The 25,384-nt window shown below is 49.5% G+C and overlaps 1 protein-coding gene across 5 annotated transcripts in view; it reads left to right on the forward strand.

The window, feature by feature from the left end:
- MAP3K3 (mitogen-activated protein kinase kinase kinase 3) overlaps positions 1-24,303 on the forward strand; it is a 63,698-nt gene extending 39,395 nt beyond the window's left edge. For 2 of the 5 annotated variants that reach the window (XM_027626583.2, XM_027626584.2), the window contains exons 6-16: positions 3,803-3,923; positions 11,090-11,223; positions 14,444-14,517; positions 16,561-16,628; positions 16,840-16,932; positions 17,528-17,719; positions 18,279-18,427; positions 19,074-19,205; positions 19,628-19,757; positions 20,100-20,277; positions 21,293-24,301. In XM_027626583.2, the coding sequence (XP_027482384.1) occupies positions 3,803-3,923; positions 11,090-11,223; positions 14,444-14,517; positions 16,561-16,628; positions 16,840-16,932; positions 17,528-17,719; positions 18,279-18,427; positions 19,074-19,205; positions 19,628-19,757; positions 20,100-20,277; positions 21,293-21,521 (1,500 nt within the window). In that variant the 3' untranslated portion in view covers positions 21,522-24,301. Of the gene's footprint in view, positions 1-3,802; positions 3,924-11,089; positions 11,224-14,443; positions 14,518-16,560; positions 16,629-16,839; positions 16,933-17,527; positions 17,720-18,278; positions 18,428-19,073; positions 19,206-19,627; positions 19,758-20,099; positions 20,278-21,292 lie in introns of all 5 variants that reach the window. The other 3 variants (XM_027626588.2, XM_027626585.2, XM_027626587.2) reach the window with 2 other exon arrangements.
- Positions 24,304-25,384: the final 1,081 nt, after the last annotated feature.

Genomic DNA, 25,384 nt, shown 5'->3' on the forward strand with positions numbered 1-25,384 from the left:
CCTGGTTAAACATAACACCTTACACCTTTTGTCTCTCATTTGATTCTTGCAGCTTTGAGAGGTCCAGGGCAGGCATCTGTTCTCACCAGGCTACACCTAGGGAAACTGAGACTTAGGGTCAGTTGCCTGTGATGAAGCAGTCAGTGGTGACAGAACTGGTCTAAAATCCAGACGTTCTGACTTGGTAGTTCAGTACCTATTAGTTACCTTCCTGGAAAGGGGTCTTAAAATTATTATAGTCCTTGGAAGACCTCCCCCAGGTTCCTCCACAGTTTATCAGAAGCAGAACAGAAAGTATAACGTTGCCCATGGGGAGAAGTTGTGAGATGTTGTGTCATTCTCTTTCCCACAGCTCAGAGGGTAACTGAGCTAGAAAAAGTCCAAGGGAAGATGACATTTTCAGGGGGTTAAGGTCACTTATATATGTGAATAGCCAAAAAAGCCTGGGACTCTTTAGTCTGGAAAGGCACCCTAAGCTGTATATATGCAATCAAAGTCTAAGAAGCACTGGAGAGTGCAGATAATGAAAACACAGATTTAGCCCCTTATCTCAATTTGGATGAACCCTTTAGATATTGGGGGTTATCTTAGAAGAAGAAAACACAACTGTCATAACTATTACAGTCTCCTGTGCAAAGTCTCTTGGTGCCATCCTTGAAGCAAAAGACTGGTGAGATCCACGGGGCTGTTTCTCACCTTACGTTTCCGTGAGCCAGACTGAGGCAAACACACACATACACCTTTACTCCCTGCAGAGTTGAATCCACTTGTTCATTTTGTCTTGAACCACCAAATCTTTTATCAAGATAATCTAGGTCCACTCTTGTAACCACTTTTTCTGCTGATCTCCTAGCTTCCAGTCACTGCAATCTTTATGGACATGGTTCCCTGGTAACTTTGCACGTTGTTTGTGTCAGCCACACACACTGCTACTTACTGAGTCTTTTGGTGAGGTTTACATTGAGTAGTCAAATGCCACCTTCTGTTTGCTATCTTTAGAACGTTCTGCTGGCCACGCTTTATAGTTTTGGGCTCTCCTTTCACTCCACTACAGTCCCCTTTTGTTTTTCTTAGCTCCACCTTCCTCCTTCCTCTCCTACTTGTAAGTTATGTTCGAAGTTCCCTGAATCCTTGCATGAACCTCATTTTTGTTTATCATGCCATATTCTTTTATCCCATTAAATCAGGGTTTTCAGACTTGACTGAATATTACAAACACTTGGGGAGATTTAAAAAATACCAGTCCTTGGGCCCCATCCCCAGAGATTCCATTGTAGGTGGTGTGAGGTGTCTGAAGCCCCATAGGCAGCTCTCATGGGTGGCCAGGGTTGAGAGCCGTGACCTTAAATTGAAGTATGACTCTCCTCCTAAGACCTTGCTGCTCAAAATGTGGTCCATGGATCAGCAGCATCAGCACACCTGGAAGCTTGTTAGAAATGCAGATTCTCAGGGCACCTGGATGGCTTGCTCAGTCGGTAGAGCATGTGACTCCTGGTGTTGGGGTTGTATGTTCAAGCCCCACATTGGGTGTAGAGATGACCTTAAAAATAAAATCTTAGGGGCACCTGGGTGGCTCAGTCAGTTAAGTGTCTGCCTTCGGCTCAAGCCATGATCCTGGGGTCCTAGGATTGAGCCCCATATCAGGCTCCCTGCTCAGTAGGGAGTCTGCTTCTCCCTCTCCCTCTGCTGCTCCCCTTGCTTGTGCTTTCCTTCACTCTTTCTCCTGCTCTCTGTCAAATAAATAAATAAAATCTTAAAAAAAAAAAAGAAATGCCGATTCTCTACCCCATCCAAGACCTACTGAGTCAGAATCTGTGTTTTAACCAAGACCCCAGGTGATTTGTGCACATTAAGGCGTAAGAAGCCCTGCTTTGAAAACTCCACTAATTCCCTTCCTCTGTTTTCCAACCTGTTGCCATAACTTCAGCCTTTTCTTCTACAAACCGATGCTCAGGCTGGCTCTGGAACCTACTATCTTGTCTCAGCTCTTAAGAGTTTAAAATTGAGTTTAGAGCGTATGTTCTTTGGTACATTTCAAATTCACGTTGCCTAGATTTATGGAATTCTCACTATGTGTAAGGCCCTGTGTGCAAGCAGGTGTCCTTAGGGGGCTCCTCATGTGGCTCTTCTCTTTCTGATTGCAGGGCTGTGGACTTTCCTTGCCCTTCACTGGGCTGCGTCCCCAGTATGTGGCTTTGACTGTTTTTTCCTTTCTGACTCTCAGCAGAGAGCTATTGCACATCGGAGGATTCAGCAAGAACATTCCACTTCCCCTTGGTTCTGACTTCCCCTTAGAGCAAGTCAGTTTGTAAAGACAGCCCTGCATGGGATAAAGTCTGGCATGGAGAGACCAGAGGAGGCTGCTTGGCAGCTGAATTCACCCCTGAGAGCGGGAAGCTCTTTTTCCTGGAGGACAGGATATAGTTTGTTTAGGTTGGACTTTTTTTTCTTATGTGAGGTAGAAGAGCTAGAGAAGCAAGTCGAAACTTTGCCCCAAGTTATTTAGCACTCCTCACCTCCCATTCCCACTCTCTGTAGTGCTCCACGTGCTTATCATCATATCCCAATATCACTTGCTCACTGCCCACCTTTGGTTTTCAGCTTTCTCAGTGCAAGGGACCCCTTTGTTGCTTTGATTTTTTTCTAGGGCTCACTTGGTGGTTTGTCTGGAACAGTGCAAAAGTGAGGGTGCATGTGGTAAGGTTGCTGACCCCGTTCTGAGGTCCTTGATCTCTGGCAGAATGGTACCTATGATAGCCTTTCCCAGATGAACACAACCCTGAGGTAATTTCACATGTAAACCCTGGTGATAGTAAGGAACTGAGATTTTGTCTTAATTTTGGGGGAGTGATTGTAGTTGGGGTAGAAGCAGCACATCGAGCTACTTTTAGAAATACATGTTTATCAACCAGAATTCTCTTGGGCAGGGAGGTTGCTGTCATTCTCTATTCTGACCCCCCACTCAGCAGGTGATCTCACTGCCGAAATAATTTCCTATTTTTCCCAAGCTCTCTGGAGAATTTTATTTTATTTTATTTTATTTTATTTTATTTTATTTTTAAGATTTTATTTATTTATTTGACAGAGAGAGACACAGCGAGAGAGGGAACACAAGCAGGGGGAGTGGGAGAGGGAGAAGCAGGCTTCCTGCTGAGCAGGGAGCCCGATGCGGGGCTCAATCGCAGGACACTGGGATCATGACCTGAGCTGAAGGCAGACACTTAATGACTGAGCCACCCAGGCGCCCCTCTCTGGAGAATTTTATGAGAGGGTATTTACAACTCACTTTTCTATTTGACATATTATTATAGGAAAACCTGTTATTCCTCCATGCCCGGGTCATCACCTCTTAAACGGGGACAGTGGGTCTCAGTGCTCCAATATCACTGAAGCTGTAAAACTACCATGAGGAAATAGTGGTTTGCCAAGACAGATGGAGGAGTGAGCTTTGGGGGAACGCTGGGTACCTCATGTATTGAAAGTGTGAAGGCAGGGGCGCCTGGGTGGCTGAGTCAGCTAAGCTTCTGCCTTTGGCTCAGGTCATGATCCCAGGGACCTGGGATCTAGTCCCGTGTTGGGTTCCCTGCTCAGCTGGGGGGTCTGCTTCTCCCTCTTTCTCTACCCCTCCTCCCTGCTTGTGTTCTCTCTTTCTCAAATAAATAAATAAAAATTAAAAAAAGAGAGAGAAAAAAAAGAAAGCGTGAAGGCAGCTAAGAGCATGAGGAGTCTTAGGGAAGGGCACATGGGCCTTTCTTGGCCTGCCTGCCTAAAGATAGCTCAGTCTTTTCCTCTTATCTTACAGACCAGTCCCTCTCCCCATTCTGGGGTGTCCAGGCAGGTGCGGATCAAAGCTTCCCAGTCTGCAGGAGATATCAATACCATCTACCAGCCCTCTGAGCCCAGAAGCAGGCATCTCTCTGTCAGTGAGTATTTCACCCCTTTTTCCTCTCTCATCTAATTTGCCTGCCCATGTTTTTTAAAAATCAAGTATTTATTAATTTAAAAGCCATCGTCAAACATTTATAGACTATTACTCTGTGCAAAATAATCCTCTGTGCCTTTATTTGGGGGGAAGGGATAGAGAAATGACTTGGGATGATGTCCTGACTCTCAGGGAGCTTACAATGTAACAGTGTGATGGCATGACCAAGTTCCTTTTTAAACATGTCTGAAAAAGTGATCTCCTCAAACATCTGCTTGAAGAACTCCAGCAACAAATAGTCCACTCTCATTTTGACCATTGTTTCACCAAAGAACTGGGGACATGAGATTAGGAGTAAGATCCAAGTTTGAGTTTTGACCTCAGACCTCTTGCTTATGATTCCTAAGGAGTCCTTATGCTTTGGGGAAGATGTTGACCAATGAAACTCTTGGAGAATCAAACTAAGTTGTCTGGGAAGGACAGGAGACTGTTGACATAGGATATATTGATTGGCTAACTAGGAAGAAAACTATGTAGCTGCCCGCAGGCCTCCCCAGGAAAGAAATCGAAGTCAGGTCTGTGCATTATACCAGATAACCCAGCATTGCTCTGGATCCCATTTCCCAGAGTCTGAGGAGAAAGTCCATGTCCTGAATTATGGAATTTGTTTCAAGAGGGAAACCTGGCCTTCTCAAACATTTGTGTTGAACCTACTACCCTAATGTTGCTGAGACCCCTGCTGCTGCTAGGAAGACAAGTTCTACCCACACAGGTAGAGTTGCATCAAACTGAACTGCTCTCCGAAGATCTTGAGCTGAGCTTGGGGAGTTCTGAACGTCAGTGCTGCCACAGAGCCTGTCTGTGAGTGATAAGCCTCCTGAGAGGGTAGCAGGAAGAATGTGTTACTGAGGCACTGACTTTGCCTTACTGAGTAATTTTTGGAACTTGAGCAAACACTGGTAGTAAGTGTTGCCCAGCTGAAGGTCTGTATAGGAGTTTCATATTTCTCTAACATTGTGCATAATTGGTGGCTATGTTTTCAATAAGCTGGTAGAGGAGAGAGAGCCAACACCCCGGCAAGGAGGCCCTGTCCGAACATCTCTGGCCCTGGAATCCAGGTGCCCTGAAGCCTAGCAAACTCTGCCAGCTTCGCCTCTGTCCTGGAGCCCTCAGAGAGACTGGGGGGCTGGAGGAGGGCAGCATTGTTCATTTGCACAAGAAGCAATGAGGATCGACATGGGGCAGTGATTGGGCCTGCTCCTAAACTAGAGCCTGTGATTTGTGTGTAGGGGCAGTGGCCAAATGCTGGGCCATTGTGAGGAGCCATATATGGAACTTCCTTGTCTGAGAATGCTGAGGAATAGGATTTCTATGAAGTCGTTCCTGTGTATCTAGAGAATGGCCAACACAGCCGTCTAGCACACGTAGATTCTGGGTTCCGTCGTTCAGCAAGCAGTATGTACCAGCCATTGAGCTGAGATGAGGGCTACGGTGGAGGCATGTATAATGGGGGCTACAGTGGAGGGCAGGGTGGGGTGGGAGGAGGCAATCACCAACACGGCCCAGGACTTTGGAGAAGTGCTTCCACAGAAGAGGAGACATCAGAGCTGCCACATGAAAGAAAGATTTACTGAGCAGAGAGATTTTCCAGGCACAGGAGAGGGCATCTGCCAGACAGCCTCACAAAAGGAGGTGGGGGGTTCAGAGAACCCCAAGTTGTGTGGAGTGTGGCGGACATGAAGGAAGAAGTGGGCGGAGCCTGCCAACCTTTCCCTAGAGCCGAGAAATGGCAGAGGTTATTTCTAACTGGAACGACTTGGCACATGCCTTCTGTGGAGGAGCTGTTTTAACTGGATCTTTCCATAGGTAAGGATGAGGGGAGAGGGCTTTTTGACTGTTTTTCTGTGGAAACCTCACTTGTCCTTCAGACTGGCTGATATATTTGGAGGAGAATAAAGATGAGAAAGGATGCCTGGGCCACCTCTAAGAAGCCTGGACTGCCCTTGGGCTTGTTTGGTAGGCAGTGGGAAGCCATTGAAAATGTTGGTCCTTCATGCCCATCTCTATTACAATGCTCATCACATAATCTTACTATCTTTTTTCTCTTCCTGTCAGACTGCATTGCTGTTCATTCATTTATTCCCTTAAGATTTAATTGGCCAAGTGTCAGCTGTGTGTCAGCAACAGGGGAAGCAAAAAAGACCTGGCTCCCGCCCCTGCGGCTCTTACAGCTGCATGCGAAGACAAAGACAAACACTTGTCACAGTGAGATTAATGTGTAATTTATAGGCTGTGACTGAAAGGTGTATGGGTGCTGTGAGCATGTGTAACAGAGGGATGCATCCTGGTTTTGGGGCCAGGAAAGCCTTAGCCTATGATCCAGCGCGTGAATGATGCAAAGGGGAAGCAGGGAAAAGAATGCCAGGCAGGAGAGCTGCATGTGTGGAGGCCTGATGGCTGAGGGAGTATGATGTGATTGAGACAGAAAGAAGCCCTGAGGCTGGAGAGCTGAGAATAGCAGGGCAGAGGAACAGGCTGAGGCCGGGGAAGGAGGCAGAGCCTTGTGGTCATGATGAAGATTTTGATTCTTAATGTTGAAAGCAGTGAAAATCCACTTTCTGGTTTTTAAAGTGAAGAGGAATAGGTGGTACAACATACTCAGATTTGTGTTTTGAAAGATTGCTGTAGCTACAGTGTGGAGAACAGATTGCCCGGGAGCAAGAATGGACCAAAGGGGGAACCACGTTAGGCTAATGTAGTTTGGTACAGGCGAAGAAGACAGGAGTTTGGATTAGGCTAGTGACAGTAGTGGAGAGAGGAAGGCACAGGTGGATTTGAGACATTTAGAAGATAAAGGCCAACAGAACACAGGGTTGTTTGGTTTTCAAAGTGTGGTCTGGGGACTTGGGGTGGGCGGGTCCCAGAGATCCTTTCAGGAGGTCTATGATTTGCCTTTTTACTCCATTCTCTCATGAGGATGAATGGAGTTTTCCAGAGGTTACCTGCCTGAGGTGAAGTCATCGCTCTGATGGCTAGTGGAGTGTGTGCTTGTGTATCATTGTGTTTTCCAAACGTTTGAGCTTTAATTTCTAATACAGTGAATATCAATTGATATAACCCACTTAATAAAAGCTCTTCAGTGTTCTTCATTTTTAAAGTGTAAAAGAGTTCCAAGAGGTTTAAGAACTACTGCGGTATTGGATTGACTTTGTAAGTGTTGAAAGAGCAGGAGATAAGTTACTGGTTTATGGATCTGGATGAGTGGCACTGCCTGTCACTAAGACAGGAAGAGAGACGAGAGCCTGGTTTCCTGTGCTGAGAAGAGGCAGACCTGATGTTGTAGACAGGTTGAATTGGAGGTGCCTTTGAGAGAGCTAAGAGGAGCTATCAAACGGACAGGTAGATATACAGGTCTCCAGCTCAAAGGGAGAAAATCAGGACTAGAAAAAAATATTAGAAATTGTCCAGCTGAAGCCACGGGCCCAGATGAGAGGTCCTAGGCAGAGACTGCAGAGTAAGAAGAGGCCAAGGGCTGAGCCTCAGGAACCCAGACACTTAGTGGCCAATTAGAGGAGGATGAACCTGCAAAGGACACAGGAAAGGAGTGACCAGAGAAACAGGAGAGGGTGGGAGGAGACCTTACATGGTACCAGCCAGGTTGGAAAGAGTAAGAGACACAACTTGTCGTTTTCATCCACAAATGTCTAAGTACGTGCTCTGCTGGTACAGTGTAAGGCCTTCTGGAAGTAGAAGGAAACAGGAAGGGGGGAGAGTCAGGGTTTAAGTTATCAGGCATGAGGAGAAGTCCTTGTAGTAGAAACGGGGTCAAAAGAGAAGCCTTAGAGATTCAACCCCCAACCAGCGGGAGCAGGGGGGCTTTGCCCTCCTCCCCTACCAACATGAAGGAACCTGTGAGTAGTTAGTGAGAGACGGCAACATGCAGGTCATTCAGCCCCCACGGCACCATTTTCAGTGATGGGGAAGTGCCAGGTAGCCCGATCTGTGCTGTTTCTTTGAACTTCTTCCTTATATTGAACTGAAAATCTGCCTTCCATCACTTTCCCCGGTGACTCTGGTACTGCTCTCTTGAGCAACACAGACACATAGATAACATCTTTTGTATGACAGGTTTTCAGCTGTTTGAAACCAGCTGTCTTGTGTGCTTTTTGTTTTCCCCATCATGATATACATACCTTGAATTTTAATTTTTTTCAAGCCAATTAGTCTGTTAAATTAGCTCATGCTAAAAAACAAAAACAAGCAGCAAACAAAAACAACAACAACTAGGTAATGAGCTAACCCAAAAGAAAGACCCCTGTGGGGAGATCTTCAGACAAGGCAGATGGAATTACCCTACATGATGATGCACTTCCTTATATCTTTGCCTGTAGAAATTCTGTCCACCTTTGAAGCCGAGCTCAAGCACCATTTTTCCATAATACCTTGGGTGGTGCCCTTAAGCCACGTAGCCAAGCCTCAAATGCAGGACTTGTCCCTGCCACATTCTGACTCCCGTTGGGTCTGACACATCTCGTTAAGTGCCTTTGCCTCTGTTCCTACTCCGTCTCACTCCTTGTCTTGCCACTGCAGTCCCACAGTGAGGCAAGCCAGATTGCAGCCTCTAAGGAATGGGTAGCAGGGGAATGGAGGCAATCAGCTCTTTCAAGGAGTTTGGCTGTGAAAGAAAAACAGAGGTTGGTTAGTGGCTTACAAGGAGAGGCAAAAAGTAAGGTCAAGACTGTAAGCTAGAGGTCAGAGCATGCTCCCGAAGAAGGGAGGCACAACGCCAGCTGAAAAGGGGATTGAGGGAGGTGCCGGGGGATGTGGGGAAGCCAACTCCTGCTGCACGGGATGTGGGGAGTGCAGGTGGAGGGTGCCTCATGCCTTGGCAAGGGGGAGGACAGGGTGACTTGCAGGGAGCCCCAGGCCGCCGCTGGGTAGAGAGAGCTGTGCGCAGTGCCGACCTCCTGTCCTGGTGCAGTTAGAAGGGCGGAGGCCGCCATCACACAGGTCAGCTTCCTTCACTTCCGCAGGGTTTTTCTCCTTGCCGTAAATTCTTCTGTGATGCTGGATGAGACCAGGAACTATTTAGTAGTGGTGGCAACTTCAAAATCAAATGGGAATTTTGAAAGTTGAAACATCTAGGATGTTCTCAGGGTCTCGTGGGATGAAATGTTGGGAAGCTCTGTTCTGCACATCCTGGTCCAGTGTGAACACACTGAAAAATACTGGTTAAGATTTCCCATTGAGGAAGAAAAAAAGAGTTGATTCCTCCCCCAATCTCATCTGCCCAGCAAGAGACAGCAGCGTTTAGAGAAAATAGTTGATGGCCAAAACAGCTATCTCTTTGTACTTGCAATGACCTGCACATTAACACTGACCCCAAACCCTAGAACTCCCTGCGGAGGGAACTTCCTGACTGCATCAGCTTCCTGACCGGAGTCTCCTATGAGAAGGGCTAGAATCTGAGAGCCAGTCTTCCAGCTCTGGGTGAGAGTTTTGCTCGGACTTTGCACTATGGGTTAAGGAGCTAGCAGAGAGCTGGCATGCCCTGGGAGGAGTACAGCCAGTCAGCAGCTTAAAGCCCGGGCTTTCTCCTTGTGTGTAGAACACCTTCATGCAGAGCTGTGGGCACTCTGAACACAGGACGACGACTCTGCTTTGTTGCTTCGGCAGCTGCTGACGGGGCCCCTTGGCACAAATGGCCTCATGAGAATAGAGCAAGGTCCATCTGGAATGCCAGGGAAGGGCATCCCAGTGAGTTTGCCATCCCCACCATGCCTACCTTCCAAGGCCTGGAACGAGTTGTCTTGCACAGTACTGTGGTTTGTGCTGTCTAGCTCACTGCTGTGTCTGTTGGCAAATAACGGGCGCATCAGTGAGTCTGGCGGTCCAGTATCCTGTCCTGTTAAGGTCCCTGTCTCATTTGTTCTCGACTGCTGTTGTGTGTCTCACTAGCCCCCAATTTCTGAATTGAAGATAAAAACAAAACTGAAAATGCTCTGGAGCAGTTCTGCCAACTCCTGGTTTTTCCATTTGCTTCCTCTGATAGCCATTGGTTTGGGGAGACTTCCCTTTCCTGCCCCAAGCTGTGGGCCTGTGCACAATAGCCCCTGGCCCATTGCCCATCAGATAACAAGGCTGGCTCTCTGCAGGCAGCAATGTGTATTGGAAAAAGTGAAAGTCTCTGGCTGGAAATAAAAGCTCAGAAAACCTTTGCTATTTTCCCCCAGCCCCTCCTGGGTCTGTAGTGCTGGCCTCATGTGAGCCAGTCCCATCCCACCTGTAAAACCAGGGGAGAGTTCAGTGGCAGCTGGTGAAGGAGAGAATGGGTGTCCAGAGCCTTGGATATTTTATCCCAAGGAGGCTTCACCTAGATACTCCATTTGACAGACTGAGGGCAGTTTATCCTTCCGAGGATAGTTTGGATCGCTCTCTGGAACTTCATCAATAAGTAAGTTTTTCTTTCCTCTCTAATAAGTCCCTTAGAGGAGACATTTTTGGTTCATTCTAGGTCAAATGTGTAATACCTTTTCACTCCGGAGTATATTGGTCAGGGTTCAGGTGCACAGAGTAGAATCCTCTCTAACTAGATCCGGGAAGAAGAGATTTAGTGCTCATCCTGGCTTATAAGGTGATTGGAGAGAGAAACAGATTCTAGGTTAAGACGCCACAGAGCTCCTCCCTCTTCTGTAACCAGGAAGCTACCACATTCAGAAGCACAATGCCCCTCTGCTCTGGTCCGTACCACGTACATAGGGATGACTGCTTCTGTGTCTTGACGTCGGGAAAGCGGGAGGCCAGGTGTGGGGCCTCGGGTAATGCTGCTTTGGAAAAACTGGGGCTTCTACGACTTCGCCCAGCAGCAGCAGCAAGAAGCCATCTAAACCTCGCACAAGTGCATCTGACTGGCTGTACCCAGGAATAATAGCTTTTAGCTGATTAACTTCTGAAGTATAGGAAGGCATACTAGAAGGGTAGAATGGATCTTGAGTCTAACCCATTGTATCTGCCACATAGGATGAAGGAAACAAATGGAATTCTGCTGAGTTCCTACCTGGTACCAGCCTCTGCAGCAGATGTTTTGGTCTGACCTGGTCCCCTGTCTGCTGCTCTCAGCCATACATTCTGGGCTCTGTTGTAAAAGGTCTTGTTTCTGTGTTCTAGGCTCCCAGAACCCTGGCCGAAGCTCGCCTCCCCCTGGCTACGTGCCTGAGCGGCAGCAACGCATTGCCCGGCAGGGGTCCTACACCAGCATCAACAGCGAAGGGGAGTTCATCCCAGAGACCAGCGAGCAGTGTGTGAGTACAGGCGTGGGGTGTGCCTCGGAGTGTGTCAGACCAAGGTTATAATGGGGATTGTCAGGGGGCGTGGTGCAGAGCTGAGGGATTTGAACCCCATCCACTAACTCCTTTGTAAGCCAGGCCTGCCCAAATATGGATTATTCCTTTTTAGGGGCCAAATATTAATTCCTGCCATGAACAGTGTGTAAACTACCCAGCCTCCTTGGTGTTGGATGAGCATTTGACAGATTTTTCCTCTGCTGTGCTCCTCTCACGGGTCTCCCTGCAGAACACCACTCTGCTATTTGAATGCTTCCCTACAACCACCTGTGGTATCAGCGGATTTTAACATATGACCAATCCTGAACTGACAGATTTTATTTTTCATCAGCCATATTTTAGTTTTGCTGTTTCTTGATGAAACGTAGGGGGTGTACCATATCCAAATTACACTGTAGAAATGGTTACTTTGTGTGAGCTTTTATGCTGCTAGACAGCTATATTACCTGTTGCTACACAACAAATTACCACAAACTTAGCAGTTTAAAAACAGCATACATTTATTATTTTATAATTTCCCTGGGTAAGGAACCTGATTTAACGGGGCCCTCCATTCAGGGTTACACAAGGCTACAGTCAAGTATGCCAGGCTGCATTCCTTTCTGGAACTTGGGGTTCCCCTCTGAGCTTATGTGGTTGTTGGCAGTGATTATAGCACTGTGGTCCCTGTTTTCTTGCTGTCTGTTGGCCAGAGGCCACTCTGAGCTCCTAGAAGCCACATGGCTTTCAGCTCCTTGCCACATGGCTCTCTCACAATATGGCAGCTTCTTCAAGGCCAGAGGAGAATCTCTTGCTTCAGTCTGTAAAGATGTAGTCGTAAAATATAACATCATCATGGGGATGAATGTGCCACCTTCTTTGCCATAGTCTCTTGACTAGAAACAAGTTACAAATTCTACCCATGCTTTAGGGGAGGGGTTTATACAAAACTGTGACTCATTGGGGGGGGGCCACCTTAGAGCATGCCCACCACAATGGCTCACCCATTTTAATGGGTAACTTTTTTAACTAGTGACTCACTTGATGAAAATGGCATTTTGCCTTAGTGAACTCAGCAAGAGTGAGATCTCTGGCTTCATTCTGAAGTCTTTTCAGTGAGCTTGTTTTGATTACATAAGAGAAAGATCGGCTCTTATAAATTTTTAGGATTTGGTCTGGGAAGGGGAAATTTCTTAAGAGCAAAGCATCCATTAGAAGGGCCAGCACCACCACATGAGCGATTTTACAGAAAACTCATCCTTGTAACTTTTCTTTCTCCTAAAACTGATTCTTAAAACTTTTCTTTCCTGGTGATAGCTAATCTCTGTAAAGCATTATCCAAACTACATAGACTGTGGGAAGGCCTCTACACTGCTTCTCTTTTCTGTAATTCCTGCTTTCCAGATAAATTTATGTTTAGAACAGTGACCTGGGGGTGATTTTAATTAAGGATTCCGTTCTTGGGTATTTTACTGACCATCCTTTCTGTTTCCTCTAACCAGAGCACTTCTGGCCATCAGCTGTGTTAGCGGTGACTTAGATATAAAATCTCAGAGATCACAAATGAGTTCATTGCCTTTGGTCTCTATCCTTCCCCGTGGCCCTATATCCTGGTCCTTTTACATCTTTGCTTTACCTGCCTACCCCTGGAAGGTGTGGAGTACTGGATTCCTAGTGAGGACAGACTTTTAGAAAGAGGCCAAAGAAGGAATGCCTAAGTCCTTCCTCTTAGCTGAAGTGAATTGTTCCTGGTAACCAGCCATTCAAGATAAATCCACCTAACAGAGACCAAAACAGTGTCGTATATATAGTGAAAGAATATTCAACTGGGACTTTCTTAAAAAGTGAAACTAAGATAGGTTTATTTGTTTTTTCTTTCATCAGATTAAGGTAATAGTTGCATCTGTTTGCTAATTTTTAGAATGAACAAAAGCATGATTCATGTTAATTTTCTTGGCTTAATTTTTCTAACAAAAATTTTGCTGACACAATGTAACCTCCTTTACTTCCCCTTTGACGGGTGCGACACTGTTATAGAGAGGGCCCTTTTTTGGGGCGCCTGGGTGGCTCAGTCGTTAAGCGTCTGCCTTCGGCTCAGGTCATGATCCCAGCATCCTGGGATCGAGCCCCACATCGGGCTCCCTGATCGGCAGGAAACCTGCTTCTCCCTCTCCCACTCCCCCTGCTTGTGTTCCCTCTCTCGCTGTCTCTCTCTCTGCCAAATAAATAAATAAAATATTAAAAAAAAAAAAAGAGGGCCCTTTTTTACAGAGGGCTTCCCGGGATTCAGTGGGTTTTCCAAAGGCCTCTCTTGAACCTTTGGTGTTCTTCCTCCATCATGCCTGTCGTGTTATTTTATTTGTCCTTTCTTCTGTTAACTGGTCTCGCTTTAAAATTATGGGCAAGATGGACCCTAGCATTAAGTAGGAAGGGATAATTTGAGTTGGAAACTAATTTTATGAAAGTTGTTAGTGAATTTTCATAATTCTGATTCCTGCTTCCCTCTGTAGTGTTTAACTTTGGATCTCAGACAATGAATACTCTGATAGGGGCTAACCCCCATAGGCAAAATGGAGGGAGATTAGTTGGAAAAAGAGCTAATCTGAAGGCCCTTTGTTACTGCATTTGACCAAGGGCTAGAGAAACATTTTAACTACGTAGATACTTATGAGAACCGGGAACGAGGACATTTTTCATGTGTATCAGCTGCATAATACTAGTTTCATGACTTGAAACAATTCTCCTAACCTTCCTAGACCTGCCGTGGCTTACCTGTGGAATAAGAGCAATACTTGGCTCCGTAAATTTTAAATTATGGAGTGTAAACAGAAGCATACAGTCCCACCTGTATGCCATGCAAGCCTCCGCAGGGTAGTACCAGCTTCAGTGCCAGGCCCCCAGTGTTCATGAGCCAATAAAATGCCAACAAGAGAAGTAGCGTCTCTGCTTTGCTATCCTGGCAGAGCTGCTTGGCATGCCGGCCAGGCATTTTTCTCCCTCCTGGAACGTTGCCTTTAAAACTAGGGGGGGTAAATGGTACCTTCCTAACCATTCTTCCCACTGCACAAGCAGAGAAAGGGCACTTTCATATTTTGACAAAAAGGACCATTTGCTGGCCTTGGCTGGGCCATAAAGTCCTGAGTCACCTGGCTGGGGTTGGGACTGGGGCTGGGGCTTTATTGTATGACTTGCCTTGCAGATGTTGGATCCCCTGAGCAGTGCTGAAAATTCCTTGTCAGGAAGCTGCCAATCCTTGGACAGGTCAGCAGACAGGTATGGGACTGTGGCTGCTTTGGGGGCTAGTGTGTAGGCATGTTTGGGACTGATGGACTGAGGAAACAGAATTAGCTAGTATGTGTCTGATCTAGACGGTGGTCTGCAGGCCCATGGTTAAAACATCATACTTCTGGGAAAGAGACCTCTTTCTGTGATTCTTAGCCTTCTCCTTAATTTTTCAAATACCATGAGAATGTTATGTTTGTGTAATTAGGTGAATGTAATAGTAGCTCATAATAGCAAGTCACATGTGTTAAATGCTTGCTCTGTTATCCCAAGCACTTTACATGTTTTGAGTTTCCATATAATACATGCTGCTCTTGTGCTCTTGGCCTCACTGCTGTGATCTGGCCTGAGAAGTAGTGAACCCTCAGTGTTTTGGGGAAAAAATTGAATTATTACCTGTGGGTTTACTTTCTTTTTTTTTCTCCCAAGTGTTTCTGATGGAGTAAGAAACTGGGATAGAAAAACCAGAAAACAAAATATCCAGACTGCCTAGCTTACCACACTATCTGCTTGGTGTGTAATCTTGTTCTTACACTTTGGGAGGGAAGAAGGCTGTCTTTTACAAACCTAATGGTTCTGTGCAGCTGGTTCGCCCGTCAGCAGGGGTATGTTTGGAGTTGGCTTACGGCTGTGGTCAGAGGCTATGGAGCAGGTTTGGGGATTTTTTTTTTCCCCTTTGTATAACTGATTAATTGTTCACATGGGTACTGGCCAAATTTGTACTACGTCTTTCCTAACAGATCTGAAAACTGATGAGCACTGTCTTCCCTCTAGACATCATAGAATACAGTTATAGTTACTTGTTGGTGCCTAATTCATAGCATTGCTTGGGGCTTGCTCTTCAACCAGGGAAGCAAGCAGGCCCAGGTAAAAGTGCCAGGAGTTGCTGCCACAAACTGAAGGCTCTGCCAGGACAGGGACCAACTCTGGCTTTGGACCATCTCCTAAGCTTTGTGGCCAAGCAGGGGTGGGGAGTGGGGTGGGCAGTAGGACAAGACCATAGAAGATCTAGTAGTTGTGAAGTAGGGGGCAGCCCCCGTATCATTGCCTTGACTGTTTCTGACCCGTGGCCCTCTGAAAAGGCACTCTCACGTGTAAGGTCGAGGACCATTCTGGTGAATTCGAGGAAAGATAGCTGAGCAAACCCACTTGATCCTTAGGTTTTGCCTCTGTCCTTCCAATGCCTTGTTTTCATTTCCTTGGGAGTAAAACCCAGTGACCTGCATTTACTCCCTTGAGGCCCGGCCTAACTTGAGCATAGGGCTTTCCTCTCCTCCTTATGGGATTTGGAGCCACATAGACCCCAGCTCCATCAAATATAAGTCAAATAGCTTCCCTTAACCTCTCCGTTCCTCAGTTTCCGTATCTCTAAAATGGGATGGTGGTGCTTAGTCCGAAAGGAAGATGCTTGGTGTTGTTGCTGTTTTTATCACTGCCCTGGGCAAGGGATGTTTTGCAACTCTTCCCCTGTTACCAAGGTGGGAGGAAAGGGTAAGAAGGGAAAGTGGTGTGCCAAACTCCAAGGTGGAGTTTGCGAGGGCTGGAGGGTTCATTCTAGTCCGAAAGGAAGATGCTTGGTGTTGTTGCTGTTTTTATTACTGCCCTGGGCAAGGGATGTTTTGCAACTCTTCCCCTGTTACCAAGGTGGGAGGAAAGGGCAAGAAGAGAAAGTGGTGTGCCAAACTCCAAGGTGGAGTTTGCGAGGGCTGGAGGGTTCATTCTTCCTCCCATGGTCCTGTCAGATTTGGGCCTCAGACTACTAAAGAGAAAGTAGGAGGCCGAACTCAGAAGAGGGCTGTTTCTCTCAAACTCTGCTTCCCTCCCAAACTGTGAGGAAAGATTTCACACCAAGCAGACATTGTGGTAAGCTAGGCAACCTGGGTATTTTGTTTTCTGGTTTTTCTATCCCATGTAATGATGCGGGAGGGAGTTAGAAAAGAGAATCCATCTGGATATCCTTGCCTTCCGCCCTGGTGCGCAGCTTTTCGAAGTAGGCTCATGTCTACATTGTGATTTCGTTTTGTTTTTTTCCAGCCCATCCTTCCGGAAATCGAGAATGTCCCGAGCCCAGAGCTTCCCAGACAACAGACAGGAGTTCTCGGGTAAGTTCCCCAGAGCCTGGAAGAGCACTGCAGGGTGCCCGGATGGGACTGCAGGCATTCCACTTTTGCTAGCTGAGGTGGGAAGCCAGGACTGTATTTTAATTCTCCTCAGCCTGCTGCTCTGAGGTCTCGGGTGACATACGGCCTTAAGTGGCTCACTCACATTGACCTACCCCGAAACCAGTGATTCCTCTATCTCTATCTTACCCAGATCGGGAAACTCAGCTGTATGACAAAGGGGTCAAAGGTGGAACCTACCCCCGGCGCTACCACGTGTCTGTGCACCACAAGGACTACAATGAGGGTGAGTGCACCTCTACCCTGCCCCCTGCTGGCTGCCTCAGAATGGACATGGGTAGAGCTTTGCCACCCAAAAGCCACTGCCAGGGGCTGGGCCCAGTCCCGCCAGACCGCATGTTTTCTTTATTCCTGAGGAGCTGTGCCCAGACTTGAGGCACTAGAGACCAAGGGGAGATGGGCAGAAGGACGGTATTTGGAAACCAAGATGCTGCCACTGGGAACACTTGGTCTGAGTCCCTAGCGTGCCCCATGGTGCCAGCTCTTCAGCGCCCTCTTCTGCCCCATGGCAGCAGACAGAAGGGAGCTTCCACAAAGGTTTAGGATTAGGATGCCAGGGAAGACAGACTTCGGCAGTGGATTGGCCTTGTGAGTGATGTGGTGCACCAGGGTTAGCCCTATGCCTTCCCTTTGGCCAGGGCTTTCTGAACAATCCGTGGCTGCTTCGTAATTCCTGCTTTTGTCCTGATTCTAGGGTGCTTGGGACATTAGCCATTTTGGCATGGATTAGGTAAAAGGGCAGATGGGATGATGTGGTTTGCACGTTTAGCCTCGTAGCCAGGGAGCTGACTTGCTCTATTCTGTCTCCTGCATCCCTTCAGGCAGAAGAACGTTTCCACGAATACGGCGCCATCAAGGCAACCTTTTTACCCTGGTGCCGTCCAGCCGCTCCCTGAGCACAAATGGCGAGAACATGGGTCTGGCGGTACAGTACCTGGACCCGAGAGGGCGCCTACGGAGTGCGGACAGCGAGAATGCCCTCTCTGTGCAGGAGAGGAATGTGCCGACCAAGTGTGAGGAGTGGGCCCTGGCCAGAAGGAGACTGCCCAGGGGGTGCTCAGACAGTCAACAGGGCAGGAGGCCAGAGGTCCCCTGGGGCTGTTCAGCTCAGCGGTAGGCTGCTCTGGCCCATCCTCACCACACTGGAAGAAGCTGTGGGTCGGCAGCAGATCCCCTGGACCTTGGGCCTCGCTCCACTGTTGTGTGGCAAGCCACTTCCCCTCTCTGGCCTTTAGTCTCTCTGTGTTTAAACAGAAGAGCAATCTCCTCAGTCCTTGCCATATTCAGATGTTTGGGGACTTAGGAAATAAAGGTATTTGGTCAATTCAGAGGAGTGTTTAACCATGACGGTAGCCAGTCATCTGCCTCTCAGGACTTGGACCTAACGGTCCCACTGATCAGGGCACCGAGCCTGCTCCAGAAGGGGGTGGAGATGCTGGGCTGAGAGATAGGACTGTGCTGGGTGAGGGGTTCTTGAGCCAGAGGTCCCATCACAGAGCCTCTGGAGACCAAGGCAAGATCTCAGTAAATAATGTGCCCGAGCTAACACTCTTTCCTTCTGTTCTCCTGTAGCTCCTAGTGCCCCCATCAATTGGCGCCGTGGGAAGCTTCTGGGCCAGGGTGCCTTCGGCAGGGTCTATCTGTGCTATGACGTGGACACAGGACGTGAACTTGCTTCCAAGCAAGTCCAGTTTGACCCAGACAGCCCTGAGACAAGCAAGGTACTGCCTTCCCCCACGGTCTGGCCTCCACTGTCCCCTTTAGCAGAAATTCCCATCTTACTGCATAGATTAACTGCTCAAGAAGTTACAGATTGCTCCCCCTATCATTCTTCCTCCCATGCTCCCTTGCTCTCCACCCTGGCCATGGCCATGGGGTAAAGGGACTGTGGTCCAAAGAGCATCAGACCCCCTGGGAGAGGGATTAGGTATGAGGAACTGAGTTGATGCCAAAGTACCAAACCACCCGAACTGAGAGGCCAGCGCCACAAAGAGCAGTGCCTGCCCACTCTCACCAAACAGCTGCCTCTCAGCGGTTGGTCCAGGAAGGAGCTTATCTTTGGAATTCAACTTTGGGTGTGGCCTACACTCCAATCTGAGAGGACAAATGCAGCAGTTACCTTAACTAAGCATCTGCACCCCTCCTCCCACCCCACTGTCTGCCTTCTTCCAGCACGGGAGTGCCACTGTTCCATGGGTCACCCAGCATTGCGTCCAAGGGCCAGACGGTTAAGAGAGCCCCCCTTTGCTCCAGTTCCCAAGGCAGACAGACCCCCCTGAGGTCACTTATTAGGGCAAACTGGGCTGATCCCAGGTGGGCAGAAGTGGGGCCCTGCAAGCCAAGGTGACCACTGGGCCCCTCCCCTAGGAGGTGAGTGCCCTGGAGTGTGAGATCCAGTTGCTGAAGAATTTGCAGCATGAACGCATAGTGCAGTACTACGGCTGTCTGCGGGACCGTGCTGAGAAGACTCTGACCATCTTCATGGAGTACATGCCGGGGGTACGTACTCCCCAGAGGGCCAGACCTGCGCTGTGGGCTCTGGAGGAGGTGTCCCTTGGACATGCTTCTGATCACTTGAGATGCCAGAGGTGATGCTCAAAGTCAGGAGGGCCCTGCATCTGGCCGTGGTGATGGTGTGGGATGTGAAGTGTCCCAGGCGACCCTGACCTGAGGCTTACAGGGTGGTTGCACTGTCCAGTAAGAACCGCCTGTATCTGGAGCAGAGGGGCTCTGGATTTAGATCATACATCGCTTAAGGGAACTGTTCTCCAAGCTGCCTGGTAGCCCCCAGCAAAGCCAGGGGCACCACTCACCGGGGTTGGCTGAATCACTCCTTTGTTGCCATGCTGGGGGCTGGAAATAACCTTGCCCCTCTCCCTCCCCTTTCCTGAGCTGACTCCCTCTGACTCCTGTGGCTGTAGGGCTCAGTGAAAGACCAGTTGAAGGCTTACGGAGCTCTGACAGAGAGCGTGACCCGCAAATATACCCGGCAGATCCTGGAGGGCATGTCTTACCTGCATAGCAACATGATTGTTCACCGAGACATCAAGGGTGAGCAGGCACAGGCTGTGGGGTCCCCAAGACCTGGTTACTTAACCATTCTGAATTTTCTGAAAAGTGAGACCCTAATTGCTTCCTTGGGGGATTGGTATAGATTGGTTGAGCAATTTGGGAAACTACTTGTAGGGTGCTGTGCAGATAGATGTTGGCCATGGTGTTGATCATTTCATGCTATAGGGCGAAGCCAGTGGCACTCTGTGCACATCATGTCTCATTCATGGTAGTCTCCATCCTCCCCAGCAGCCCTGTGACCTGGGAAGGAGGGGAAGAGGGTGGATGGTAGAAAATACCCAGAGGGCCCAGGGTGGCAGCCTCTGCCCTTTCATGCCTTAGGAGCCAACATCCTCCGAGACTCTGCCGGGAATGTGAAGCTGGGGGACTTTGGGGCCAGCAAGCGCTTGCAGACCATCTGCATGTCAGGCACAGGCATGCGCTCGGTCACTGGCACACCCTACTGGATGAGTCCTGAGGTGATCAGCGGTGAGGGCTACGGAAGGAAGGCAGATGTGTGGTGAGTGCTGGGGACATGCTGGGATGGCGTCTCCATGTCTGGGCTGTCGTGATTCTAACTTAGAAATGAGCTGTGGGGGACTTTGCAGTGTGGTGGGAGAAAGAGGAGACTCATCTCTTGGCATCCAGGCCAGGCCATCAGTGCCTGCCCCAGCACATACGCAAGTGCATTGCGTTTTAACCCCAAACAGCACCTATCTGCTATGGATGAGAACTTGGGGCATGGAAAACATCCCTAGAGTTTGCTAACTTCCTGATAGAAGTAGCACCAGTACCTCCCTTCTTGTGCATCCTCTGAAAGGGCCTGGAAATTGTGAGAGCATCTCTTCCCCTCAGAACGGTATTGTGGTAGGCGAGTAATGGTTCCCCAAAGATGCCCACATACTATAACCCCATGCCCTGTTAATGTTTCCTTACGTGGCAGCAGGGCCTTTGCAGGTATGCTTAATTTAAGGATTTTGAGATGGGGAGCTCATCCTGGATCATCCAGGTGGGCGCAGTATAATTGCAAGGGTCCTTACAAAAGGGAGACAGCAGGTGAGAGTGGGTAGCAAGAGATGGGACAGTGGAAGCAAGAGACTGGAGTGGTGTAAGGAGGGGCCGTGAACCAAGGAGTGCTGGCAGCCTCTAGAGGCAGAGCCTCCAGAAGGAACCATCCCTGCTCACCCGTTGGCTTTAGCCCATTGAGACTAGTTCTAGACTTCTGACCTCCAGAATAAATTTTTATTAATGTCTTATGCTCATGGTAATTTGTTACAGCAGCAATAGGAAACCAACACAGTTATCTCTGAGCTCTTTCTGTCCGTGCTAAGGGGTCTCTTCCCCAATCTCAAGACTCACCCGAGTGGGTGTAGGTTGATGAAGCCTTCGGTAGATGAGGCCTTGGGAACCCTCTACAGAGGTGTCAACCCTCAGCTTGTCCCATCCTGCTTCAGGGTGTTCTGAGAAAGGCACCTCCTTTCATGATGGTGGGCAGGTCAGGGAGTCTGGGGTGACATGGGATTCTGTCTCTCCAGGAGCCTGGGCTGTACCGTGGTAGAGATGCTGACGGAGAAACCACCTTGGGCAGAGTATGAAGCCATGGCTGCCATTTTCAAAATTGCCACCCAACCCACCAATCCTCAGCTGCCCTCCCACATCTCTGAGCACGGCCGGGACTTCCTGAGGCGCATTTTTGTGGAGGCCCGCCAGAGACCTTCGGCCGAGGAGCTGCTCACACACCACTTTGCACAGCTCGCGTACTGAGCTCCCTAGGCGCACTGCTGCCAACCTCCCCTGCTGCACGGGCAAGGGGCGGCCGTGCGGCTCCGCAAAGTTGCTGCTTCTCCTGGGCAATGCTGTGGACCACGGAGCTCCAGTCCAGCCAGCGTCCGTCTGTGCCCTGTCCACCACTGGGGCTCAGAGCCAGGGCGGGGTGGCTGCAGCCTCAAGGACTGGGAGCCCCCAGCCTACCAGACCCGAGAGCTCCAGCATCCTAAGCTCTGCGTGGAGGGGAAGGGGCTAGGAACAGTGCAAAGTGCTGAGGGCCTTATCCTCAGGGCTGTGTCCTGACACTGCAGTCAGCGCCAAAGCCCCACGGGCGTGGGGGCACAGGACAGACACGAGGGTCTGAATAGTGTTACTTTCATTCAGAGTGTTATTTTGTTTCTCCTCCCATGTCTGGAGACCACCAGGGCATCTCTGGGCTGGATGAGCCCTCCCCCAAGCCTGAGGTAAAGCCCAGCATCCCACAGCCAATGGAAGGCAGAGGCTGGGGCTGCACTCTCCCCGGAGCCCCCAGGTCAGCTTTGCCAGTCCCTGTCCTTTACCAAAGATGAATGAAGCAAATGTTATGCTGCCTTATTCAGGGAAGGAGGAGCCCATCCTGCCTGCCCCCATGACCCTGCGCGTCCCCCCCCCCCCCCAGCAGGGGCCTGAGATCTGGAACTTCCCCCACTTGGGGGCGGGGGAGACCCAGTTTTGTCAATGCAATTGTCTCTGTTTTACAAGTTGGAGTCACTCTTATGCTGTACCCAGTGTCTAAACTGGAGACTGTGTGCCCTTGGGCTCTGAGTATCCCTGTTGTGGGCTTGGGCCTTGGGCTGGATTGGAAAGAGCTGAAGGTAATGGCCTTTGTGTTCCTGACCTGGCGCCTTTTCTCCCACTGGAGCAGAAAGGAAGATGGACATCGTGGTGAGGGCATCTGACCCAGCTGGCTGCCCAGAGTCCTGGGCGGGCTCTTCTGGGTAGCCGGGGAAGTTGGATCAGGCTGTCTGTGAGCGTGACCCTGCTAGGCCAGAGCCCTCTCTGCCTGGTAGAAGGGAGAGCCCATGTGATGTCACCAGCTGTGCCCCAAACTACCATCTCTGTTCCCTCTTGGCCAGCCTTGCCCATCCCCATCTCAGCTTCTTTCCCTTCTTTGAGGAGGAATGGTAGCAGGGGTCGCGGAGCCAGTGTCTCCAAGCAGCTTAGAGTTGGCCTTATTTACCTCAGCCTGGGCGCTGGTCCTTTCTTCCAGCCCCTCCCCTCCAGAATGTGCCTATTGCTAGAGCTCCTCCCGCCCAACACCCAGTTTCCTTGGGAGTTGTCATTAAAGGAACAACAACAACAACAATAACAACAACAAAGCCAGTGCCCAGGGATGGGCCTCTCCGGGAAGCTGGGGGTCAGCGCCAGGCAGCTGCTCATTGCCAGCCATGCCCACTTCCCCACGGGCACCAGAACAAGCCAAAGCCTTCGTTGTATGTTGACGATGCACTTTTATGAATGTAGTTTCTATCGCTGTTTTTAGCCTTTTCACATCATGTAATGTGAGGCCTTGTACTTGTTAATTTATATCTCAGATCATATTTGATGGTTTTTATATATATCAATTCTAGATTGTTACAGGTGATGGACGCCTCAAGAGAGAGAAGAGAAAATGAAAGCAGCTGGTTTTGCAGGAATGTGTGTTGCACGGTGCCAGTTGGGCCTGGGCCCCTCTGTTTCCATCCTTTTCCCCCAGGGGCCTCTGTCAGGCACCCCCAGCTCAGCCCTCTGAAGACAGTGAGCACGAGCTCCTGTCTCCACCTCGGCCCTAGCTCAGGGTGGGGACTGGTCCCTCAACTTGACCAAAGCCGCCACGTGGCAGCTCGGCCTCTCCACACCCCCATCCTGATGGCTGTAGCACTCTTCGTGGGCCCACACCCCCGTCCCCAGTCCCCGTTCCCCAAGAGGAAACAGCACGGTGCCGGTGCCAAGACGACTCTGTGTGTCCCAGCTTCAGGCTCTCACAGAGCCCCACCTCCTGGGGTCTTACAGGGAATGGGTTCTAAAAGTGAATTTGCAAACAGGCCAACAAACGCTGCACTCCAAAAAAATAAGAGACCCTGGTTTGTTTTTGTTTTTGTTTTTTTTTTTTTGCGTGTGTGTGCCAAAAACTGTGGACATGCTGGCTCAGCATCCTCAGGACCAAGCTGTCGCTTAATTTTAATTTATTGTCTTTATATTAAATAACCCAGATGACAAGTTGTGGGCCTAGGACAGCCTGGGCCCGAAGATTCTGAAAGGCAGTCCCCCGGAAGCCCCAGGCTTGCTGTGGGAAGGGCCATGCTGCCATTTGCTCATCATTCCGTGGGCTATGTCAGCCTTGGCCAGACCTACCTGGAGAGGCCGGGGCTGAGGACAGCCCACACTCCACCGCCCTCCTGCCCCTCCTTTCCACCTCAGCTCTGTGTCTGTGTCTGAATTGTGGATCGTGCAGAAGAACCTGCAGCCATAGTTATTTGACTATATCTCGACCGAGGGCTTGCAGTGCAAAGCCAGGCCAGTGTCGTGCATTACTTACAATAAAAGGGATCATTTATACCCAAGGGGTCCTGTGGCAATGCTTTTGGTTGGGGAGTGGAGAGAGTAGGTGTTTCCCCGGGAGGAGCCAGGTGTGGTGCCTGGTAACCAGCTTGGGTCCCTTAGCAGAGAACTTGAAATGACTCCAAGAGGGGTCCTAGGATGGGCTGACATGGTTGATATCACTGCAGGCTCAGAGCTGGCTCCCTTCCCTCCTCACTTTCAGGAGCTCTGCTGAGGGTGCTTCTATCAGGGCTGATTATCAGGGTGGTAACTGTCGACCCCCCTGACCCAAGTGTCACCAGTGGCTGGACTCCCAGAACTTCATGGCATCTAGTAGTCTTCCCGGTGCAGGGAAGTATCCCCTTGAACCATATTCTGCTGTTATCTCCCTGCTGGTCTATCTGCTGGTGGTGCTTAGCTCAGAGCAGGGAGAGACTCTCCTTGTCCCCACCTGAGGCCTCCAGTGCAGAATTTGGGCCTGCTTTGAAAGAGGCTCTCAGCTCTCCTTGTGCTGATGACCCAGTGCCATCTCTGCTTAGTGTTAGCTCTGCTGCTTCAGGGGTCAGTGTCTACCTCAACACAGCACAGTGGCCCATCTGCCACCAGTTTGAGCACCCGCTCCCTACCCTGTCCTGTGGGCATAGCGTCACTTAGGAACTTAAGGTATTGTATGGGGTGCAGTGGCAGCAAATCCCCCAGGAGTCGGCCCTCTTGCTCCACCAGGTCATATCGCCCACGGGCAGTTTGGGGGAAATCAGGACAGTTAGGTCTGGGACAGACATCCCAGACTTCCTGCCAGTAATCTGCTGGGCGTGGGGAGGTGTCTCAGGTCCTCCAAGTTGGCCATGTTTGCCCTGCTGTAAACTTGTCCTTCAAGAGGAGCAGATAAGCTGTTTCTCCTTGGACTACCTGGGACGGTGACCATGGCTGCCCCACTCCCCAGAGCTTGAAAAAGCAAGGGGAAGATGACAGATGGGGAAGGACATGGCAAACTAGAGAACCTTCAACAGCACTTGCTGAATCTGCTGGTTCCCACCATCCTTTGCAGATTTCCAGGGCAAAGGGGGTCTAGACAAGGACTTGGCAGGAGGGTTCTGCCTTGCAGTATACCGAAGTGCAGTGAGGCCAGGCTCCATCACCAACTGATGGCCTAACCTCCTTTTTTTTTTTTTTTTCTAAAGTAGGTTCCACACTCAATGTGGGGTTTGAACTCACAACCCTGAGATCAAGAGTTGCATCCTCTACAGACTGAGCCGGCCATCCTGACCCTTTCTTAACTGACACAAGGCTGAGAAGCAAAG

The sequence above is a fragment of the Zalophus californianus genome, chromosome 16 (genome assembly GCF_009762305.2).
Source record: "Zalophus californianus isolate mZalCal1 chromosome 16, mZalCal1.pri.v2, whole genome shotgun sequence".
NCBI classification, from domain to species: domain Eukaryota; kingdom Metazoa; phylum Chordata; class Mammalia; order Carnivora; family Otariidae; genus Zalophus; species Zalophus californianus.